This window comes from Neopsephotus bourkii, unplaced genomic scaffold (assembly GCF_033783945.1).
Source record: "Neopsephotus bourkii isolate Nb327-2 ecotype Australia unplaced genomic scaffold, CSIRO-AGI_Nbou_v1 NB_962, whole genome shotgun sequence".
NCBI classification, from domain to species: Eukaryota; Metazoa; Chordata; class Aves; order Psittaciformes; family Psittacidae; genus Neopsephotus; species Neopsephotus bourkii.
Genome location: NW_026901456.1, coordinates 3516779 through 3541052, shown reverse-complemented (window position 1 = coordinate 3541052; position 24274 = coordinate 3516779). Strand labels below are relative to the sequence as shown.

At 45.4% G+C, this 24274-nt stretch overlaps 1 protein-coding gene across 1 annotated transcript in view; it reads left to right on the top strand.

The window, feature by feature from the left end:
* Positions 1-7035: 7035 nt before the first annotated feature.
* Positions 7036-24274, top strand: part of EPCIP (exosomal polycystin 1 interacting protein) — a 42258-nt gene continuing 25019 nt past the window's right edge. Inside the window, exon 1 of the mRNA XM_061359352.1 lies at positions 7036-7182. Within this exon, the coding sequence (XP_061215336.1) occupies positions 7036-7182 (147 nt within the window). The remainder of the gene's footprint in view (positions 7183-24274) is intronic.

Genomic DNA, 24274 nt, shown 5'->3' with positions numbered 1-24274 from the left:
TGATGCTTACTGCAGGTGAAAAGATCATTAAAAAAAATCTATATGATTAGGTGCTCCTGTCGCTCATCCTCAGAAATCTTTGCACTTATTTATGGCAGCAGTTGCTGATCTATATGGACACCCATTTTGAAAATGATAACTTTATTCTAATAGGTAATTCTATGCCTTCTTGATCCTGCAGAACAGGCTGAGCTATTTCTAAGGTCATGGCCCAGATCTGTGTCTCTACAATGAACTTTGACTGGGGTCATGCATTTAGTTTTCAGTGTGTCTGCAACTGAATGGACACTACACTGACCCCTGCTAAAGAAGCCAGTACTGAAAATGCTGCCTTCAATAATTAATAGTAACTCGTTCTGATCCTCAGCCTGGCCAGTTAAATAGCAGATGTCAGGAGCAGCTAGGGCAGATGGCCTTGAGCCTTGCTTTTCTCACCAGTTGGATGTCACGGAGTATAAGGACCCCTGATCAAATGTGCTTTCAGTTTCTCTCCTTTACACAAAATAAAATTATTGAGTTGGTAATTATTCTTCCAGGTCCTGTACCTAGGGAGAAGGAATAGACAAACCCCACTATATTTGGATCTGATTTGGAAGAAGGGGTGCTGAGGCAGCACTCTGTGAAGCCTAGGAACTAAAATATGGGTCATGATAGCACCATAACATAGAGAAGACAAAGAATTTTCCCAAACACATGGAATCCATTGGGATAGAGAAGTAAACCGGCATTCTTGCTTCATTCTACTTTGAAAGTGAAGAGAAAGGAAGCACCTCCAATTAGTAATGCTCCCCAAGGTATTTCCTTCTTCAGTCTCATTTTTAGTGGTAAATTTAAAAGATCATTAAAACCTTGGGGGTCATTTTTCCTTCACAGTTTCTTTTTCATCAGAACAGTTCTTGAAAATGAGGGCAGAAAAAAGCATGATGTTTTGCTCCTATTTAAAGACAAAATCTGTGAGCCTTTTTTCTAAAGAGCTGTCAGATTCCCTTTTTTGGAGGCAGTGTATCTTAAACCTAGCAGCTGGTTAGCCTTTTCATTAATGTGGAAATACATCCCATCGGTCAAATCACAGCCTTTCAGACAAGAATAGCTTGCATATGCTTAACCAGACTTGCTAGGCTTCAGCCAGTGACATCCCTAAGGAAGATGAGGGCACACTTCAACACCAAACTGAGCCCGAGTCCTTCTGATGCTAACTCTGGGCAGCACCAGGTCAGCAGAGGATAAGATTGCCTCCTGATGACCTCCCCACTGAGAGCTCGGGATGGAAAACTCAAAGATCAGAGGATTCAGCTTCTTATATGCCAGGAGGCCATTTCACCTGCAGCTATTTACTACATTATCACTGAAGCTGAGTTAAGCTTTGCTTATCTAAACACTTTTGTTGTCCAGATAACAAGAGTTGTGTAAACTGGAGCCTGCTCCTCCCCACCAGTGTGCTCCTGCAGCCTGTCCTGGCTGGGGGTGGAGTTGTCCTGATGGGTGATCCAGGTCTCTTGCAGTGGTAGCATCTGGCTAGAACAGATGCGAGCTAGTTATAGTAATTTTACAAAAGTCTGGAAATATAAAACATTACTTTTTTTCTTTCTCAAGAGTTAGTGGGAAGTCTATGCACACCCATATAGCCCTTGCTAACGGACATGAAGATTAACCAGCAAAAGAATGTACAGCTGTGAAAATAATAGAAATGAATAACATTACATGCATCTGGTTTTCAGGAAAATTAAGATAAGGCCATAAGCCCTTAATAAGTCTAGACATTATAAACATACAGGGAGGAGATTATAAGCATACCAAAAACCAGTCTGTATAAAGTGATTTACCATGGGCATGTCATAAGGTACTATCATGCCCTTCCCTCTACATGATGGCTTAGAGTCTAACAAATGAGTGAGGAGCACCAAGCTACCCGGACACAGAAGTTAAAGGCTACAAGATTTACTACACCCATTCAGCCCCAGACCCACAAAGGAGCCAGCTCTCATTATTTTCAAGGGGGGTTATGGTGCTAAATACGTCAAGGCCTTCTTCCTCACATTTGAGTGCCTGCCATTGTTGCTATTGAAAGCCACCCGAACAGTGTCAGCCTCACCCCTGTGGCTCTGGCCCTCCACGTGAAGCCTGTGCTGGCTGCAGATGGCAACCAGCAGTGCCCTGTCCCGTGAGCAACAAAAGGCTGGGAGAGTTATGGGGTGACCACTTAACCCGATTAATGCTCTCCCTCCACTCATAGGTAGACAACACAATCTTACTGCCTGTTTATGGCTGCTCACCGTGCTGCCTGCAGAAGCTGTGCTCTTCCATCATTGCTCCTTGGTCTTGCCTGCCCCTACTTTGGGGTTAGATCCTGCCTCCTATTTCCTACAGTGAGGTACTAGAGCAAGATCCCCTGAGAAACAGTGGAGCCTTCTCCTCTGGGAGGCTTCAAGGACAGGTTACACAAATCCTTGATTTTGGAGACTAACAGTTGGAGAGAGAAACATTGGGGGGAGTAAGTTGGCCTGTCCAGACCACACCTTGCCTGTGATTCCATGTCTGCTCTTACTGCCCTCATGGAGATGCCTTAATGTGTCCTTACAAGCCTTGCAGCAGATGCCCACAGCACCATCTCCCAGGACTGATGCAATTGGTGCCTCACTGATGTCTGGGTCGGTAGGAAATCGAGTTTTTCAGCTGGTGTGGTTTAACCCCAGCTGGCAGCTAAGCCCCCCAGAGCTGCTCACTCACAGGAGCACTGGCTGGCTGGTGTGCGTGATGCTATGAAGCAGCTGCAGAAATGCTGTCCTGACACCCAGGTGTGCTCACTGGGCAGTGCTGCCTCCTCCTCCTGACCTCTGCAGGGGGCTGGCAAGGTAAGGATGGGAGAGAGTCAGTGGAGAGTCCCAGGTGGCTACAACGGTGTTTGGTGAGGGAGCATCAAGGACTACAAGCAAGACAGGCTGAAAACCAAAAACCAAAGCTGTGCTATGGAGCTTGACCAGAGATCAGGATGCTTGTTTGTGTCTATACTGAGGTCTTAAAAGGTAAACCTGATCTACTCTGCACTGGTGTGGAAGGTGAGGTGGCTCCTGACTCAAGGCTAAGTTCTGGTGCAGCTCCAGCTAATGATGCCCCTGGGTCCTGGCTGGCTGCTTCTTCTCCCAGATCTCAGCTGGATCTGATAGATATGATCTGTGAATTGTTTTCCAGGTCCTTTCACAGATAATAAAACACCAAGGAAAATCATGCAATTCAATAATAGAGTACTATTGTTTTCATATCAGAATTATTTGTCCATAGCTGCTCACATGTGGTGCACACTACTTACTCTCGAAGCTCTGCAATTTGGAAGAGAATTTTGTTTTAATACCACTGCTCCAGTCCCTGCTATTTTCAAGAACAATTAATTTCTGTCCTGCTGTGTTGGGGCATTGCCAAGAAAAACCTAGATCTGATTGCAGAGCTGAGTTCTGGGTTTTACAGTCTCTGTGTACCAGATTGGTACTTTGCTGCTGCAACTAGCCCTTGAGTATGCCTGTGGTCAGACTCTGAGTACATATATTGAATTTGATGATTCAGGACCAAAGGAAGTCCAGTTCCCAGGTGCTTTGTTTTCAGATGTCTAGGTTGGCATTACCAGTGTTGGCTACACTGGAAGCTAGACCTGCTTTAAAGTTCTTTTTTCTTGTAATTTTTTTTTTCACTAACTCTGATGTGCATTAAGTATTTGATTTTGTGAAATTATTTTGCCCATTTGCTCAAATCCTTGGTGTATTAAAATGTCTTTATTAGAAACTGGAGATCTCCTGAAGGCTTTTGGCCCTGGTAATTATTTTATGTTTGTCCAGTAGATCTCCCAAAGTCATTGTTTCCAATAACAAGTCACTCCAGCAGTGGCCAGGCTTGTTAATACTGCTAATCACAGGGGTATGCTATAAAGACTTCTTGATAGGGAAAAGAAAAGAAACCTCCAATATGTTCAGCAATTCCATCCCTTGCTGAGACAGCCTGGCAAGTGGCTCTTATGCTGGGATGCTGAGCTATAACGGAGGATAAAACCATCAAAGGCAGAGACGCCAAGGGGAGCACAGACACAATCAACTCTCCAATTTCCAGCCATCCAGGCTTCTCAGTTAAGGTAAGTGATTGCCTCCAACAGATCCTTTGCAGAGCTGCCAAGTTATTAGGAGCTGCTCAAGAGAGAGGGAGCGCAGAAGGTGTTCCCAGTGACTGAAACCTCACCCGCTGCCCTGCAGCCACAGCCCAGCTCAGCTCGGGAGCATTGTTAGCCTCTTTCCTTCAGGCTGGTGGGAGAGAAAATGAATCTGAGTTTCTTTGTGGCTGACATTCATTGACCACAACTGAGTGAGATATCACCCCCACAGGTTGGGTCTGCAGCCTTGTTCTTCCCTCCTTACAGCCAGCCTTTGGTTAAGACATTTGTGCAAGGATTTATCCCAGGCCAACTTCTTCCTTCCCTTTCCTCTACCCTCCCTCAAATAGGAAGTGAGAGACAGGAAGTGCTTAGAGATAGGAAATGTTTATGGATGCTGTCTGGCCTTTCCATGGCACTGTCTAGATACATCACTGGGTAGACAACCTGTAAAATTAAAGGGCTTTTAATATTAGTTTCAGTAGCAATAAAGCCCATTGGAAGACAAATGCAGGAGGAGTGGGGAAATGCTGGAGTCCAGCATGGGTATTTGAGATAGTAAGTCCAGTAACAGAGATGTGATAGTTGTCAAGCTTTCCCTTCCTGGTTATAATTCGTAGAACATGGTAGCACCAAGTCAGGACATGGTTTTACCAGGCCATGTACAGACACACAAGCTGCAGTGTCCCTATTTCAAAGAGCTTAAGCCAGGTCAATAAGTTGGGCAACTCACCATGAAAAGGAGAGGGGCTCCATAAGTGAGCAGCAAAGTCCCCATGTAGGATAAACCTGGCATGTGTGGGACGGCAGGAGGTCGGAGGATGCAGTCTTTGCCAGAGCATCCATGGAGATGGAATGAGAAACTTGGCCTTGACCACTTGATGGGTGGAAGTGAAGCAGAACCATGCAAGGCTCTGCTAGTAAATGAAACTTCCCTTCAGCTTCTGAATGGAAAAATAACCTCAGTTTAACATTGTTGGTAAGTAACTTTTTTCTTGTTCAATCAAAACAGCAACAAAAAAAGAGCACCCAGCAAGCTAAATGTGGGAAACCTGTCCTCAGGCTGGAAAATATGATCTCAAAGCTCCTTGGTGTGTGTGTATGGGAGTCTCACTTGGGTGAGATGCAACTGCTGAGGCTCCTGGGTATACCTGGAAGCAGCTCTCCCTCCTGCAGGGAATCTGGTCTTTCCAGTTTTGTACTTGTTTTCAAACTCAGGCAAAACAGGTGAGCCCAGGCCAGATAAGAACCTCAGGTTACCCCAAACACTTGCATTTTCTGGTGTCACTGCTATTTGGCAAAATGTAACCCAGGTCTAACTGTGGAAGTTTCTCCCAAACAGGAACATGTGTGTTACCTCACTGCTATTCATTCAGCCCCAAGGATGGTGCGTGGGCATGGCAGGTTCCAAGGAAGACAGAGTGCCTATCCTGCAGAGCAGGTGGTCTAAGCATGGTCAACGTCACAACAAGAAATGTTGTTTCTCCTCTCTTTCCCTTGGGGTGAGAGCGGCAGAGACAGTGACTTGGACCAAATCTGACTGGGAGAGGGGTTTTCCTCAGGGCTCCCCTTGCCACTGGTTGGAGGGTAAGAAGGAGATGGGGGTGGGAGACTATTGCTGACTTTAGTGATAGCTTCCCAGATGCTTCAAACTGAAAGGTGACATTAAAATGCAATGGGATGTGAGGCTTTCATCTAACCTCAGTCCCCTGAAAAGATCATGGAGAAAGGGGTGATCCTGAGGAGAGCTGGGTCTCTTCAGCTTGGAGAAGAGGAGACTGAGGGGTGACCTCATCAGTGTTTACAAATATGTAATGGGTGGGAGTCAGGATGATGGAGCTAGGCTTTTTTCAGTGATATCCAGTGATAGGACAAGGGGCAATGGGTGTAAACTGGAGCATAGAAGGTTCCACGTTAACATCAGGAAGAACTTCTTTACTGTGAGAGTGACAGAGCACTGGAACAGGTTGCCCAGGGGGGTTGTGGAGTCTCCCACATTGGAGATATTCAAGGCCTGCCTGGACAAGTTCCTGTGTGATGTACTCTAGGTTACCCTGCTCTTGCAGGCGGGTTGGACCAGATGATCTCCTGAGGTCCCTTCCAACCCTTGGGAATCTGTGATTCTGTGATCCTTCTGGGAGTTACTCAGAGCTCCTGGGGTGAAAACAATCCCTCCCACTAAGGGGCACATGTTACAGGGAACCCAGGTACTTTCAGCCAGACTTCCTCCCAGGTGTCTCTGCTGGAGACAGAGGGGATGGATACTGCTCCACAGCCATCACCTTGAATGCCTTGCTTCTTTCCACTTACACTAGTGCCTGGATGCCCCAAGGAGACAAGAGCTCAACCCCTGAGGACGGAAAACCAGGTCATGGCAGACACTAGCCAAGGAGAAGGAAGCAGCAGCTCATGCTACATGGGCAGTGTGGCTGCAGGTGCCCAGCCACCACACTGGCACAGTGACTGCAAGATCCTAGTGATGCTTTCCCAGCAGGATCACCCTCTCCACCAGCCCCAAAACGAGACCCTGCCAGCCAGCCAGCCATCCCACTACATGGCTGCTGACCCAAAAAACATCCATTTGTAACTGTTCTCACCCGGCTGCTGAAGGGCAGCTAGGAGGGTGGGATTAGGCAGATCCATGCTGAAACCCCCAGACTTGAGCAACAGCAAAAGCCCTGCCCCGTGCATGTTGAAGCTGCCCCAGTCCCCATTGCAAAGATAGGGCGTGTTTTCCTGTTTTGCTTCCAACAGCCCCATCCATATTGCCCCCTATCTCCAGGCCCTGTTGCATGTGTCTATCAGGTCTAAATGTTATTAGGTGAGGACAAAACCTGCAGGTAGGCCTCTCCCCGGGCTACAATAGCAGCGTGGAGAAAAGCTCAGCTCCTGCTGCGTGCGACATGGCCCCCCAGGGGAGGGGGATGACCAGGGTCAGCGGTGGGGACGCAGGCACCCGCAGCCCGCCATTTGCCCCCATTCAGCGCCGGCGGTCATTGTTGCTTCCCACTGACCAGCTGCCTGCAATCCCCCGACCGAAAGCAAAACGGGTAACACAGCCCCCATTCAGCGGAGATTAAATGCCTGAAATGAGCCACACCTCTGAACAATTGCTTCCTCCAGGAGGACCAGCATTCAATAGCCAGGGAGCCCATTGATCCCCGCTATAAAGGAGGTGGGGGCCCACAGGAACAAGGTTTAACACCGCCCCTCGCACCAGCTCTCCGAGCCTCCCTCCTCTGACTGCCCGCTTTGCCCACATCGTTCCTTGGTCACATTCACCTCCCCAGAGGAAGGCAGCAGTCCTAAAAACCTCTCACATTCATCCTGCAAGGCATCGTATTCCTCGCTGATCGCATTAGGACCATCATCTTGCAACTCTCCCTCTCTGACAATTAGTTACTATCATTCACACTGTGCAATCAGCTGTTAAATCCTCATTTATGTTAATTTGAATGTGAATGTGCTGCTCAGCAAAATGTTAGATTGCCATGTTTACAAATATACTACAGGTATTTAGAAATTTAGATGATACAAAACATACTGCTTAAGCTACTCGTGATGCCAGTTTAAATAACTTAAGCCTATTTATCAGTTATTTAGCAATTCTTTGCACATACTACTGGTTTTCTTCGTGCCACCCCTTGTCACACAAGCAAAAACATGCTTGCTTCTTAAAAAAATACATATATAATCTAATAACTGGTAATCTCAATGATAGAATTTAATTACACATAGCCTCTACATGGGTAGCACAATTTAACCGAAACACATTTTCCTAATCCGTGAAAGCATCCTTGCATTTAAGAATAAAGACGAAAATAACCTCGTTGGCTTAGTGCTAGCAGAAGCTCTATCTTAGAGAATGTAGTATGTCCACACAAAGTGATTTTCCCAAGCTATTACAGTATAATAAGCTCAAGAATCAGTTTCGAGTTAAAGTTTATCTCATTATGTGCTCTGACCTGTATGCATCTCACACTTCCCACCAAAAGCTGATTTCTTCTAATGGTTTTTTTTCAATGCAGTCAGCAGGGTTAGGCCACTTAGCTGTATGAAACCTGCCTCTGATGCAGAAACTCCTTTCCTGGTCCTTACTGGAAGTGAGTTCAGAGGAGGTCCCACATTCCACCACATGGAAATCAGGAAAGCTCTCCTCTGGGTAAACCACTGCCTTTTCATCAGGAGCACGGAGGTCAAGGCCACCCTGATTTCCTGGCCAAGGGATTTTGGCAGGGCCACCTGTCCAAGCACACCCATGCTCCCATCACACCAAACCAGGAAGTGAGATGAGACCAATCTGCTCATAATCCTCTCTTTGGGAAAACAGGTTGTATTGAATTAATGAGGAGGAGGAATTGCATTTCACTCTAGAACACTGTTAACTTTCAACAAAGCTATAGGTTACTTACTAGATCCTACAAAGCAATTGCATACTGGCTGTTTCTTCTTCCCTTTGCCTCTGGATAAACAGAGAATAGCAAGTCCCAGCTTTGCCATTAATTTTGATCACCAAATGAATCATCACAGCAGCGTTAGTCTTACCCTGCTACCCTGGTGCTGTCACTACTGATGCTCCAGCCCCAAAGCCATCCTGAAGCCTCTACCCCTGTCAAGGCAACAATAGGTGAAATTCCCATAGAGCACTGCCTGAAACAGAAGTGCTTTAAAGTCAAGGGAATCTGCATGCTTGCAGTTTTGGGGATGGTTGGCACTATTTGTAGCAATACACGTGTAAGGATGGCAGGATGAAGCTCTGAGTAACCTGGTGTAGTGGAATTGTCCTTACCCATGGCAGGGGAGTTGGTAGGAGATGACCTTTAAGGTCCCTTCCAACTCAAACCATTCTGTGATTCTATGATGCCACTGCAGACAGCACAGGAAGTTTATTGCCAATCACATAGTCCGTATCCTACCTCTCCTAAAGCACATCTCATCTAGAAGAAAAGGAAGTATCTTGAAAGGAAGATGTTGAGCATGAGAACAGCATATATGGGGTTGGATCAGGCCACTTGGTCAACAGACCAAGCATGTGGTCCTGAGGCATAGCAGCTTCACAGAAGCTGCAGGAGAGTACAGTGGGAAGCACTATGACAGTACCAGTGGAGAGGATGCTGCCTTGCTGGAGTTATGGATGGTGTCCACAAAATCCACATGTCCACAGCATCCACAGCTACAGCAACGCAACGTCCACTCCACCAGTCCCCTGGTGCTGAGGAAGCCCCACAGCTGCTGTGGCAAATTTTACCCCAGTGGATGTGGGGCAACATTAGGGTGTGTTCATAGCGGGGTAGTTTGCTCTGTTGGTCTCTGCCCCCGTTTGAGGGGTGTGTGTTTCTTTTTTCACCTAAAAAACAGAAAAATAAGTCAGGTCATTCTTGTGGTACCTCCCAACTAGGTGGTGTAGGGAAGTTTAGGCTTCCCTGCAGCTGCAGGCACCTCTGAAGGGTGGAAGCTTTCTGCAGGCTCAGGTCTCCATCCACACCTCCAGGGTTTCTTTGCAGACACGAGCACCTATAGGAAGGGCCAAGGCCCAGCCCCAGGAAAGGAGAGGCACAACAAAGCAGAGATTTGCCATACATAAGAATAAGGAGGATGAAGATAAGAAAGCTCTCAGATCTTCAGCCAGAGCCCTCTTACACAGAGCAGGGGATGGTGGAAGCCATGTACATGGTCTGGGACCCACGCTCTTGGGTCAGGAGTTTTCATCCCATCCAACCTCTTTTTGCTTTTGCAAGCTAGTCTGCAGTGTAACTGCCATCTTAAATTGAGAGCAGTCTGTTGCTTTATCCCAGAAGCTGGGATCTTCCTGCACCAAAACCATCAGGAGGGCAAAGGCAGTAGCAGAGAGACTGGAGAACAAGTGACAGCACTGTTGGGAGCAGAGACACAGGATAAAGGTTGTTATCACCTGCTGTCTTCATCCCTCTTGGCCCCAGCTTCAAGGTGGCCAAACCCAGCAGTACTCTCTTTACAATTATTCACCTCATTAGCAGGCTGCATGTCAGTCCTGGCTCTGGAGGTGTGTGTGCAATGCTACGACCCTGCGGGGTCTAACAGACCATGAAACATGCAGATTGCCCACTGCCTGTGTCACTGCCTCTGATCCCACGGGTCAGGCTGAAGAGGCATTCCGCTTCTCTAGTATGAGATGGCTTTGATTTTTCATATTTAATAAATACTTCATGTTCTCTTGGCAGAGCCCCCTTTCATTTCTCCTTAGCGAGAGCTGTGATCGGCAGGTGACCGTGACAAACAGTTACTCTCGGTCAGAGAATCCCTTCTTCAGAGAATCCCTCCACCAGATTCTCAGCCCAACAACTGGCCCGTTTTGTCAAAGCACTGGGAAAAGGATATTTGCTACGTTTCCTCAAAAGCCGCACCGTCTCCAAGGGAAAAAAATAACTGTTTTTAAAGATGAAAAGTCAGTTGTTCAGACAATCTTCAAAGTGCTCGACTTAATCCGCGGGGGGACTCGATTTTGCTTTTCTCAGTGCAGATTTCTTCCCCCCCTTGTTCACACACCTTGAGACAAAGGCTATAGTTAAGACGGCGAAGGGGGAGGGAAGAGGGTGGGTTTTTTGTGCGGGATGCGTAGCAAATTTATTCTAGACAGCGCCTGAAATAGGCTTCAGAAAATGGATAGAGTGTCTTCTGGAAGAAAAGGCTCCTAAGTAAACTCCACTGCCATTCAGAAGATTTGCTCCGGCACTTAACAAGTGGAGCAGGAAGAAAGAAAAATCTGTTGTCAGGTTTGGGGTGTTTATCAGCTACCCTCTAGACACTTGACCTGGTGCCGGGGACCCCCTAATCCGCTGATCTGCATGCGGCGAGCCTTGCAGGATTCAGGCCCACGGCCGCTGCTGCAATGGGTTGGAGCACTTGTCCTAATGCGCTGATCCCGCGGCACATTGTGTGCCACTCACCTTCTCCCGCCTCCCGCCTCCCCCCACGCCGCTCCCCCCAAATTTAATTCTACTCACAAATTGTGAAATAAGTTGTTTGGGCTGGATTTGTCGAGTGAATTGTCCTCCTAATGAAACAGTCTGGTCATTATACAGTTGTCGAAGGAAGATTTAGCTCTCCCATACCCCAAGACCCATGCAGGTTAACGTTTTGCGACGGACGGTTGACAAAGGAATGAATGGACTAACGCTGTCAAATCAGGCTTACAAACAGCTTGGCATACAAACAGTTACTGCTTGTGTGCATGTGGATTTAAGGTCTCTCTTAATGGCACAGATTTGTAAGTACAAATCGCTCAGTCTTCAAACTGTTTGCAAAGGGAAGAAAATGACCAAAAATTAGTTTGTTTTAGGAGTTGTTTCCTCCCATCTCTAGCATTTAAAAAAGAGTAAGAAAAAAAAAAGGTGGATCAGGGAAGCACCTACTCCTATATCTGGCGAAGGGCAACATACTTGGGCAACCTGGTTTTGCCAGAAGCCCCTGAGCTGCTTCTCCCCTTTTCTTTACAGAGCGATTAGAAAGCCTTATTGAGATCATTTAGAAGTCTTGAAGCTTTCCAGCATTCATTTCAATGGTTTTAATACCCGCAGATTAAAACTGTTTGCAATAATTTTTACGTTTTTAATTGCATTAATCATTAGCTATAATTACTTCGATTTATGAGCTCTTTTGTTAGGCAGCTATGCAGGAACTGGATGAAAACAGCTTGACTTATTTTGCCTAAGAAATGGAGCTAAGCAGAAATCCCAGAGCAAGAGTAGACTGGAACATTTTTACCAGGTGATTTATCACCAGAGGGACACTTTAAATCTGGATCAGTTTTATTAAGTCTGCCAAGTGTTTATTAAAGCTGGAGCAGGAATAATAGCTGTCTGCAATATCACATAATGACCATCATTCTGCAAAGCCCCAAAATAGCCACCAAATATGGTTTTTGAGTAACAAACAAGGATAATCTCAGGACGTGTTTGAAATAACTTGTGAGCGCCGGCCTCATCCAACACAGGTTTTGCTCACAAGGACATGGGTCGAAAAACTCCCTTTCCCATGGAAGCGCAGCGGGAGGGCTGTGGGTTGCACTTGGATTCCCCACCCCGGGTCCTCACTCCCTCAAAATCTGGAGGAGTTGAAAGCTGCATCCCCAGTGATGCACGGGGGTGAGCAGGTGCCTCAGCTGCCCCACATCAGATGTCTGCTAGGGATGCCCCTGCAGATGTAGTGCGGTCCTCTCACATCACTTTTTGGGGTGTTACTGTGACTACATGGCACAACAGGGACAGCTTTCTTTCAACAGCCGTGGGAAATTGCTGTTCTATGCTGAAAGCCATACAGGAGTCAATAGAAAACCTCTGCCACATCCCTTACTCTGATAGCTGAGGCTGGAGGCTGTGGTTCTCAGCCCCATTCTCACAAGACCTGATGTGGCATTTCAGGGCTATTGGCGAGGGTTTCCCCTTTAACAAGGGTTTTATTTGCAGTCGGTGTAATTTCCTCATTAGAAACAAGGGCAGGAGGGACACAGTCCTCCCCTCCTGTGCTTGTGGGGCTGTTCATCCTGCCAGGCAGCCACTGCCCCACTCTGCAGGGGACTGAAAATGGCAAAAGGGTCTCTTCAGCTGAGACAATTGCCTCTGCTTTTACAGGACAGTGATAAGGCAGGGGGATGCTTGCTGTATGCTGCAAGACCGTGTGCCTCTGGGTCAGCCAAGAACCTTTTTTCAGGTAACAAGGAATTTTTGGCTTGCTTTTTCAAGTCAGCTTGAGGATGCTCCGCAAGTGGTGCAGATAACAGCAGGCATCCTTCAGCCTGGGTCTGGAGGCACATGGCGTATCTCCACTGCATCTGCTGGGGAGTTGCCAACCTGCTCTGCTGAGGCTCCCGGCCAACCTGAAACCATGGGACTGCCACAGTTTTGCAGCTGAAGCCCGAGTTTTCAAGCTGTGCTCCTAACTGAGCATCTCGCTGAGCATCCTGGAGTCTGTTACAGGTCAACCCCCCCCCTGGAGAAATGGGTCTCCCTTGACTACAGAGGGAACCTGGAGAACACCTTCAAGCAGGGCACCTAGCGCAGATGGGTGAAGGGAGGTGAGATAAATGTCATGCCCTGACGTATCCTGAGGTGACTGCAGAGATCTGGGTTACAGCTGCCACTGCTGCAACTGCAGCAGAGGACAGAGACAAGGAGGTCTGTGCCTGAATCCCCTGAAATGGAGAAAGCAGCTGGTAGCTCCCTGTCTTTCAGCCAGCACCACACCAGGAGGAAGAAGGACACAGAGCTGGTCCTGTGGTGGCATTTACAGCCCTGCTTCCCTGGCACTTGCCCACCTGGCCACATCCTGAGCCTGGAACGAGCCGACCACCAGACATCACTTATTAGAAAATTGACCTGGGTGTATCCAGACTGCACAACTGTGATTGCAGGGTACAGGCATCCCAAGGTGGACCAGTCAGATGGTGAGACACAGGGACCGAGACAGAAGGACAGAGGAGGTGGAGATGGGAGTGCCCGAAATGAGTACAGCAAAAAGAGAAAAACTAGAAAAAAAGTTTACTGATGCCCTTTGATGAAGAATTGGAGGTGTGTGGGAGTTTGCAGTGGGGTAGGAAATGAACTTCTGCATATTAGAAAGGACAAAAGGCAGTGACTGCATGGGGAAATACAGGTTTAATGGAGTTGGAGTACTGTTTTGGATGAAAGTATTTTAACAAAATTATAGTGTTACTGACAACTATCTATTGAAAAAGGAAGAGGAATGCACTTAGTTAAAGTATTGCAAACAAGTTCTGCCTCCCCACTCTTTTACATCTCCAGGGGCAGCTGCAATTATGCAGAATTTCTGAGAATCAGTGCACAGCATTTAAAATTGTCCACCCTGACAATAAGCCCTCCCTCCCCCTGCTTGCGGGCCCTTCAGAAACACAGGACTGAGAGGCTTGCCAGCTGAAAGAGCACAGCTCAGCCTTCAGACACCTGGTCATCCTTTAACATACTGTGGAGGGTAGAAGTTATGTGTGCCCAGCATTTGGAGAGACACTGAGGGGGTAAATAGCATTGTGGGGTTGTTGGTGGGGTTTTTTTGGCCTAGTATCACATCAATGAGAAAAAGCCAAGTTCATTTTGTGCATAAGAAGGAATGGGGCACCAAAGCAACCTGGTAACACAGAGTCACCACAGTGTTTTGGAACAATTTTCCAAGCTGGTGTTGTTGAGCCTTTCATCTTTTAATTTAAAGCATTCACAACCTTTTGATGTAAATTGCTTTCTTATTTGTAGGCTTCCTGAGATCACTGGGCATCACTACCACCATATGTACTGTTTATGCACTGTACCACTAACTCGGTTGTGCACTGTGTTTTCATTAACAATGGAAAGTCAATACAGCCCAGTGTGTCTGTGTTATGTTTATTAGTGTGAGGAAGAAGGTGAAATAGGAATTTTTATCCAGCTGCAGCTAAAGGTCCATGCACAGGAGTTCAACAGTAAGACTTTAAAAATTCAAACCATAAGAATAAGCGGCACTTCATCGCAGAGTTGAAAGATAATTGTGCAATTAACTGTATGAGGTCAATAATGCCAGAGCTGGATGCTTCTGACAGATTGGATAATCAATTCAGCCTCTGTATGAAAGGCTTAGAGGTAGCAATATGAAAATAACACAGCACAAATGTTTCAGTGTTATAATGAACACCAGACAAATCATTATTGACTTTTTTTTTTACTTATTTAAAGTACTAGCACACAAGCATCTTCTTTGATTAAATGTAACTTTAGAATTTTGCTTTAAGTTCAGTGTCTGTCCTGATCTAAGCAAGGACATTAATTTGGAATTGTAATGAAGGCTTCTCATTGCAGTCTCAGTGTCTGCACAGGTATCTGCCATGAAAATTGTCAGCAACAATGTCCTGTCCTGCTTTGTTGTCGACAGGAGAGTGAGCATCTGAGCTCTCCTCAAGTTGGTCAGCATCCAGACCTGGGTACATCTAAATTCATTTAAAACTCTGTCCCTGTGTGTGTGTGCATTTGTGGCACCAGAGTCAGAATAAGCTCCAGAGTGGCCCTGGGCAGGGATCAGAGATCACACGTTCAGGGGGAAAGAAACGTGTAGCTCTGGGGTTATGGCTATGGACAGTGACTTTTCTTTCCTGCTTATTTTTTCCTGTGTAATCAGGCCAAGCTCCATGCCTGCATTCCATGAAGAGGACCTTACAGCCTCTTATGTATAGGCAGAAATGTGGACTGGAAGCACCGTCACCTTTTGCCTGGGCTTGGTATTTACCATTCAATGTTGTCACTTGCTTGTACTCACACCATTAAGCTATTGTTGCAGCTGAGAGATCCTTTCACAGCCTAAACTGTGTCCTAAAAGCCTCCCAGGAGGATGCTAATGAATGATGTGAAGCAACACTGCTGTCCGTGCCTGCTGTTTGTGCTGTGTTGTGTTGCCCATGTCTTCGAAGTTGTATAGGCTCAGTCTCCTTGTGGCTGCCCTGGCACTTGACAGCACCAGAGCCAAGTAGGTGTGCACCACCACGGGACAAGCAGGGACAGTGACCACAGCGACATGATGACAGCAGGAGAAAACACAGCCCTTTCTATCCTCATGGTTAAAGCTCTGATGCTGTAGGTCTTACTGTGACCTCCTCCCCCAAGTGTCTTCCATGCCCTGGAGAAGTGGGAGAGGAGCAGCATTACTGCCAGAGCAAGTGGAGGGACGGCATCTCACAAGGCATCCCCTCCACCTGCAGCGCCGCTATTTGGCCATTAAAACAAACCTCAGCCTGCAAAACAATTCAACTTCAAGTGATTAACAGGATTAATTTGGTGATGCTGCAATCAGAGCGAGAGCATGTGATTCATTATTCATCAATTAGGGGTCTCATCCGCACACGGCTGATTAGGGTGCATCATTGCCTCAAATTAAGCACGAAAAAGATGTTTTAAAGCAACCATATGGTTCTACTTCAGAAGCAGTTAGCTTACAAATTGAGCACATTGACTAGTCATAACTATTGATGAATGAGGGAAGAGTGCACCAAATTTATTTAGAGAGTTCCCCCTCCACTTCTGCTGTTTTTTTCTTTAATGTGATCTAATGAATAAGCAGAGTCAGCTTTAATTGCCGACTCGCTCTCAGATGAAAAAGAGAGACTCCAAAACACCCTTTTCCTCCTCCTTCCCAGTGTCACTCACTGGGAAAAAAAGGCCAGGGCAGATAATTTTTTCCCTGGACTGAAGGCAAAACCTCAGCTTTCATTTTTCTTCACTCTGTGGTGGAAAGACTGAATTTAACCATCACAATGTGACCAAGCAGGAGTGAGGCTTTACACACTTACCAAGTATAGAGATGGGAGTCTTGGGGGTTTATAGGGAGCTGGAGGGGTGTGGAAGGATGCAGGGAGGTGCTCTTCTGGGTGAAAAGAGGCATTGTGTGGAGGTGCCACCTGCAATGGCCTCACAGCTAAAAGAGGAGTCAGGATGGAAATGGCAGCACACAAATAGCTTCTTGCTGGAGAGGGTGGCTGGTGTAACTGTTGTGGTAGGAGAGATGGTGTGTCCCACAGTCATGTCTGTGGAGACAGTGCTCTCACAGGAGAATGGATAACTGGTACATAAACTCTGAATAATCCTGAAAGATAGAGCAAGGCTATGAGAGGCCCGAGGAAGCTTAAGCAAGCAAGATAAGAAGAAGCTGGAATTCACCGAGTTATGAGAACTGTTGACTGTTGGCAAGCTTTCGAGGTCAAGTTCTCACACCTGTGCTTAACCAATTATATGTTAGTCACTAAGGGTCTTCAGGACATGTATACAATCATAATATGCCAAATCACTGTAAGTGCATGTAAGAAGTGGTGTATAAGGAGTTAGGCCTTTGTAATAAATGGCTTTTGTCTGATCATACTGATCTCTGACTGGGTCCATATATTTTCTGCGGCACATGTCAAGAAAGATAATTGCACAGGCTTAGGAGAGCCCAGAGCTTCCCTCTTGCAGGTCCACATAAATACGCTTGTAATCTGGGGGACACCACTCTCAGCCAGCTCAAGTCAAATGGGAGATTTCTCCTGGCTTCACCATGTGCTCTATCAGTCCCTTAAGCACCAGTATAGCCAAAGGTAGAGTGCCAAAATATATGAGATGCTTTATATTCTCAGACTATTAGGGTCAGAGGTGATTTTCAAACTATAAATACTAACACTTTCCTTCTTTTGCTATAGTTTGCTATCTTCAGTAAAACGATAATCGGTTATTCTTCCTAAGGAACAATATAAATAAAGGAGAAGAGCCATTCTGTCCAGTTTTAGGACAGAGACTTAATTTATCATTGGCTTGTACCCAGCTAAGGAAAACAGCAGGAACTCAGTTTGTTTGAAGTAATTTCCCCCTCTTATTTTGGTGATTAAATGTGCATTGCCAGGCTGTTCAGGGGTGAAACCCACTTGAAACCCAGGACCATTTAAACACAGTGTGGACAGAAAATGGCACTGATGTAAAGTTAATGTACAGTCAGACATACATTAAAAAGGTAAAAGCCCTCACCATTAAAATAAAGTCTTTGAAATTTTTGGAACGAACTATAGTGATGTGACATCTGATATTTGAGGTGATGCTTGTTTGGATTTTGCTTTATGGAAGTCGTCAACATTCCAACTTTTTATTCTTGTTTAGAGCTGGAAAATGATTTAAACTGGTGGCAATTCTTGAGGTTTGGATGAACTGCAATACAGCCAGGTCTACCTCAGTTAAGTGGCTTTGTGCCCTGGTTGGTTAATTACAAAACAGAAGCTAAGTGTTTTCTCTTTTTTCTTTTGAAATCAAGGCATGTGCGGCCTCCAGGAACTTATCTGTGCTAGAAATATTTCTTTATGGGATCCTCATGAGCAGAATAGGAATCAGAGTCCTTCAGCAGCAGGCAAATATTTTCCTCCTATCTATGTGACACAACTTTAGGTTGGTTTTGCAAGTCAGAGTAGATCCTGTTTTCCTATGTGATTTTCATTTCTTTTTGAATCCATGGTATACAGTGCAATTAATTGCTTCCTTCTGAAGCTTTAAAGAAAAGTTGGTTTCAAATAAAAAATGCCATCCATTAAATTTAATTAATTTCTCGTGCAGCTGGCCTGGCAAAGGGACACCTGCTAATTGAGAGCAGTTTCAAAACTGTACATCGGTGAGACTGCTTTGGTTGGTATAGGGAAAAGCATTAACAGCTTTTCCTTGTACACGAGCACTGTGGAAATTACCACGCGTAAAACTGATTTAAGTCGTTTTACATGAAAGCGGAGTTTGAGGAGAGGATCTTGCTGACAGCTCCTCAGCCCGGTGCCTCTGACTCTTTTGCCATCTCTGTCCAAACTGTGGGATAGACAATGATACTCGGTCATGGTAGGGACTGCTTTTGTAATATGGCTTCTTGACCTCTGGAAGTAAATGTCCAGCCACCAACCTCATTTTCACCAAACTACCAATTTCAGACCCTGCTTATTGTCCCTACCAACAAAACAATGTGAAAAAGGAGCATAGCTTTCTCTGTCGCTCCATACTCCCCTGTTACAGGTGGTTGGATCTCCTCCTTGCCTTGGTAAGCTCCATCTGGGAACTGGCTTGGTGAAGAAGGATTTTGCTTGGCTGATCCCACCAGATGATTGCTGTGGACCTTGGTGTCTTTGGTGCTTCAAGTTATTCCAAAATCAGCTGGGGCCCTCTGTGGCTTTGTATTGTTCATGGTAGCTGTAGGGAGGGTAATACATTGAACTCCCAGTATCAGGGGCTGCTTTTTCATTCAGTGCTCCTGTTGTGAAGACAAAGATATTAAATGAAGAAAGAAAATGCTAAGTTTAGGACACCGTCAAAATATGTACATGTTTAGGACAGCAACAACACAGTGAGTTTTAAATGTAACATGGCCAATTTGCTCTGATATGAGAATACCCAATCAATCTGAATTTGCTCACTTTCCCAGCTTGCTTTTGCAACCTTGTCAGTAATATGGTGATAGTATCTCTCTCCCTTGTTTTCTAGGAAAAATAGAAATAGGAGAAAAGGTGGGGAGGAAAAGACATTAAGCTATTTTTATAGCATGTCTTTCTTTGGTATATCTTTCAGCCTTTACATTATTAAACTGTTACAGGAATTTTTAAGCCAACTGTCAACACATACACACCACTGTGACCTCTGAATCTCTCTCCATTCTGGTTTAAACAATCTGGAGGTTTGTAAGTATGAAACATTTTTTCCTTGATCTTGTATTGCTTCACAAGTAAGGGAAATACAAATAAGCAAGGCTAATCACAACCACAATTCTCATGTAGCATTGCCATCCCAGTGTAAAGGAAAACTCTCCCCTCATTTGTGTCCCTCAAAGAAGTCTTGAGGAGGCTTTCTTCAAGGTTTCCCAAAATGGCCTCTTCCAGCTGAGATCAAATAGGAAGCTTTAGAACAAAGGAATTTCCCTGAAAAGGTACTCAACAGGAAAGGGGGATCAGAGTGGAAACTACGTCATAAGTTATTACTGTGCTTCCTACCAGCAACTGCATAATAAAAAGACAAGATTGACATTTCTTGCAGGCATTACTCCATGATCTCCAGTCCGTGCTGATGCCTGTAACAAACAGAAAGAAAAAGTCTTCTGTATTTTCCTTCTTTTAAAAGACATTATTGGAAAGAATTTGGCTTTTAGCTTTCCGTTCTTTTTGCAAGTATTTAAACACTCCAAAGCTCCTTCAGTAACGCTGGCAAGATAGGGCAGAAGCTTCAGTCTTCAGTCTGTCCACTGGAGGAGGAGGAGCAGCACACTGAGCTTGTCTGGAGGGTAATGTTAGGATAGAGGGTGCCTTAAAGAAGTCAAGACAAAGATGCAGAAAAAAAAACTTAAAAAAGGAGTAAATTTATCTGCTCCCTTCTCTTTTTCTCTTCCAAAGAGAGCAATCTGGCTCCCTTTGTTTATTCATTATCTCCCTTTTTTTGTTTATTCATTTGGGATGGGGGGAATAGAAGGTCTGATGGCATCTGAAAGAGATGGTCATTCTCCAGCATCTGTAATGAACTAAAAGAAGTTTGTTATTTAAACGCTAATGTTCTAATGTGTTTTGCTGTAGTTTTAACTCACACTTTGTATGAAAATTGCTGAGAGTAGAATTTTTTGCAGGATCTGCTTTAAACTAAGGGTGGAAATGTAGTTTACTTTTATGAAATGTCTGTAGCTGAAGCAGCTGCTGAGGCACTGTGAGACCTCCACGTGGGTAAGCAAGGGCATTAGGAAGCACACCATCCACTGCCCCTAAGTCCCCACCCATCCAGCCAAGCCCCATCTGTAACAGAGGCTTTTTGGAAGTGCCGTGTCCATTTGCCCATTGGGGTAGCACGTCTCCCTACCTTGAATGTGCTACCAGGGTAATAAGGAAACATCTTTCTTACATACAAAAGTATAAGGGCTGGAAAGGACTGATGCAGAGAGCAACAATTCATGGAATGCCCATTTTACCAGAAGGCAGTGTTTCTGTTAACAGACCCATGAAACCATATGAACTGTGTTTCATTTAGTTAGTCTTTACCCTGTCTCTGCTGGACCATGACTAATCCTCTTTAGTCAAACAACTTCAAAGTCTGATTAGATACCCCTCACAAGCACAGAGCAGCTGCCTCTTTGCCTCTGGTTACCTACTGGCAAAAGCTGCAAGAAAAGGTGTTACCAGCAAGCATCTGATCCAGTGCTTTGGGTCAGCCCTCAGGTTTTCCCCTCCCCATCACAGGATGCTGCTCCCCAGCAAGCAAATTCCCAGGCTGAGCAGGTCCAAGTTACTGAAGCTGGCCTCTTCCTGCCTCATCTGTGGGGAGCAGGGGGAGGGAGACACTGAGGTGGGAGGGCAGAAAGAGCAGGTCAAATCCTGCAAACTCTTCTCTCTTGCATTAACAGTCCCCGCAGCACCGATTCCAGGAGAGGATGTAGAGCAATGTGTGCATCCCACGGTAGTGGTGCATGCCAGTTTATGTGTATTCATGTATTCAAAATTGTCACTGTGTTGGGACTGAATTCTGCAAACAGAGGCATCAGTTTACTGCTTAATTTTACAAAAGTCAAGAATTAGAGCTCCTCACAAGCAATCACACTCAGCTCTCGTAGGACCCCACTGCAGTTATATGTGCTAGGCCAAAGCAATGTTAGTTTTAGATCTCTGCTTTTCAGTATGATGTTCAACCTCCTGTTCTTTCAGCCTGGCAGTAGTGTTCACAACAAACCTCACTGCAGCACAGCTTCTCCTTGCACCAGACAAATACATCAAACTAGAGCAGCACGGTGATCCCCAGGAAAATGTTTTTCCATCAGTGGAACTCCAGCCCCCAATAGGGCCTGCAACACCTTGGTACCTGCTTGTTCAGCTGTAAGAGAAATCAGAAAGCTTTATTTCAGAGGCTTTCAGAGAACAGAGGAAAAATCTTTATTTAAGATTTTGATACTGTTGCTACTACTACACAGCTGGATATATGCGGATTGATGTATCTCAGCTGTCCTTTCAGTTCTCCCTTATCCAGTCTGTACAAGTAAACAACAGCAGTGCATATCAAGCAGGATCTGACAGTAGTTCTAAACCACATAAAAGCTCTGTGTATTTAACTATATTTTGAGTTCCCAAGTTAGCTGTCACCTTATTATTACTAATATTATGTGGAGGACAGAGTGTTAAGAGGTCAGGAACTGATCACTGCTTAACCATAGAAATCCCAAGGTGATTGCTCCAAAGCCAGTATACCCGCAGCATGTGCCTTGTTTTGCAGCACCTCTGACAAACATGCCTTGCTGGATGTGCCCTATTTACACACGCGGGAATAAAAGTCCCAGTGCGAGGTAAGTAATCCCCCATCAGCTGTTTCCTGGCAGTCTGACACACAGCAAAAACCAGCCTTCTACTTTAAACACCCGGTGCTGTGAAGGCATGCACTAAGCAAGAAGAGATCATAATAATCAGAACGTTTTGTCTTTTCATGCAAAGACTCATTAAAACTTGACTTGCCCCTAGGGGTGAAACATTCTGGAGACATGAGGCCTGACTGAGATCTCCACTTGACTCATCTTCACCCTTGCTTGGGTTTGAAGTTATTTCTTTTCCTTCTGCTGTTCTAAAAGGATGGAGAAGGCAAGGGTGGGAGAGGAGGCAAACAGGACACTTTTAATGTTTGGGTCTCTGCAGTACAGCCTGTTCTAAAAGAGGAATGGGAGAGACCAAAAGAGGGATCTAAGGTAGGAAAAAGACCCAGGGATGGACTAGGGTGTTTCCTCCAGGGAAAAAAGGAAGCCTTCACATCAGGCTAAGAGCAGTTTGCTGCCCAGACCTCCAAGGTACTTCAGTTTCTGTTTGGTGTGTGTGGTCAATAGCAGGCAGACTTCCATGACAGTTTTCTGCCTTCAGGACTGTGAAACATTTGCTCCCTACCATTTCACAAAGGGCAGATCAGTATTTGTTAGAATTTACATTTAAGAGTCAATTAAAATTTTCCAAAACTTAAGAAATAAAGCACATGAAATGTTTGGGGTTTTTTTGTGGAAAGAAGGTTGTCTGGCAATAATGTGCCCATCTCTTTCCTCCAACATCCCCCACAGCTGTAATATTGGAATGGTCTCCAGGCATGAATTGATTTATCCTTACAATGCACCTGTGAAACAGGGAAATGCTAGCAAACTCATTCTGAAGGGCAGGGAAGATGCAGAGATGTGCAAGGGTTAGATTTACCACACAGCATCCTTGAATGTGTGAGGTACACTTTGTGCACCCCAATCGACCAAAGTCAACTTCATCCCACCTGTGGTACCACTGCGGACTGGGGTCCATGGAGTTACGACCATTTCTATCTCCACCTGTTTGCATTAACTGCTTGTAGCCACACTCTTACCCTGGTAACCCATGGGAGAAAGAGGGAAGCTTTCTGCTCCCTCAGAGAAGAGACATTTGTTTCGCATTTACTGCTGAGTAATAGCCCACTTGCAAACAAATTGCCATGAAGTAGCTGTTGTACTGCACGTTAGCGGCCCAGGTTGATTTACAGCAAATTGTCCATCTGCCAATATCTCTAGAATAGACCTCTCTCTCCAGGCTGTAATATTCATGTCTAGTTAGCGCAGCACTTCTGAATTTAGGAGCTGAGACCACACTTGAAATACAATGTCCTTCAGCAGTTAAATCACAAAAAGCACTTGCTCTGTAAATAGTGGCATTATCAGAAAAGGTTGGGGCTGCTGATTCAGTGCTAGCTACAGCTCCGTTCCTCATACAGGACCAAAAAAAAAGAGATTTCCACAAAAATAGGTATTAAAAAAAAATGGTAAAAAAAAAAGAAACAACCTCAAAGCTAAACCTTTTGCTTTGGTCTGGATAGAAGTTTTTGTCCTGGTTTTAGGTACTTTGGTTTTAGAAAATAAAACAGAAGTACATTTCATACAAGAAATGCCTAAGTAATGCACATCCACAATCTCCTATTAGGTATATATATATACACACATACACATACACACACACACATATATATACACTTCTGACTGTTTTTACCACAAAGTTCACAACTGGGTAAGCCTGGCATAAGCTTATGACATTTAGTGGACGTCCAAATTGTGCAATTTTTTTCTTTTCATCCACTCTGTTTCGGGCAGTTCTAGAGCTAGATATTTTTTTTGTCACATTTATGTACTCCAACAGGAGTTACTGCAAGCATCGTGCAGAATTGCTGCTCTGCTCCAGCACCCTGGCTGTCACACAGGTCTGTGGCAAACACCTCGGGGCCCTGGGTATGCTCCAAGCACAGCCTTCAGAAACCAGCACATCATTACTTTCATGGCATCTCGCATACTTTCACACCAGAGTGACAAGGGAAGAAACAATGGCACGCATTTCATAACCTGAAGATGAGTGTGAGGGAAGTGCAGCATGATTCATGCAGGAGTATTTGAGGGAACCATCTGGGATGCTCTGAGGCTGGTATGGGCTGCTGATGCCTGTGACGCTGGCTGTGAACCAATCCTGCTCATGTTTCACAGCAGAAGAATGGGAACTAACTGCTAATGTTCATTTTAGCCCAAAAAATAATCAGGTGTCAATCACCGTCTGAATATAGGAGAGCTGGCGGCAGCAGGGAGGTTGCTCTTCCTACCATATGTCTTTTCTCTTGCTTTGGATCCACGGTGTCA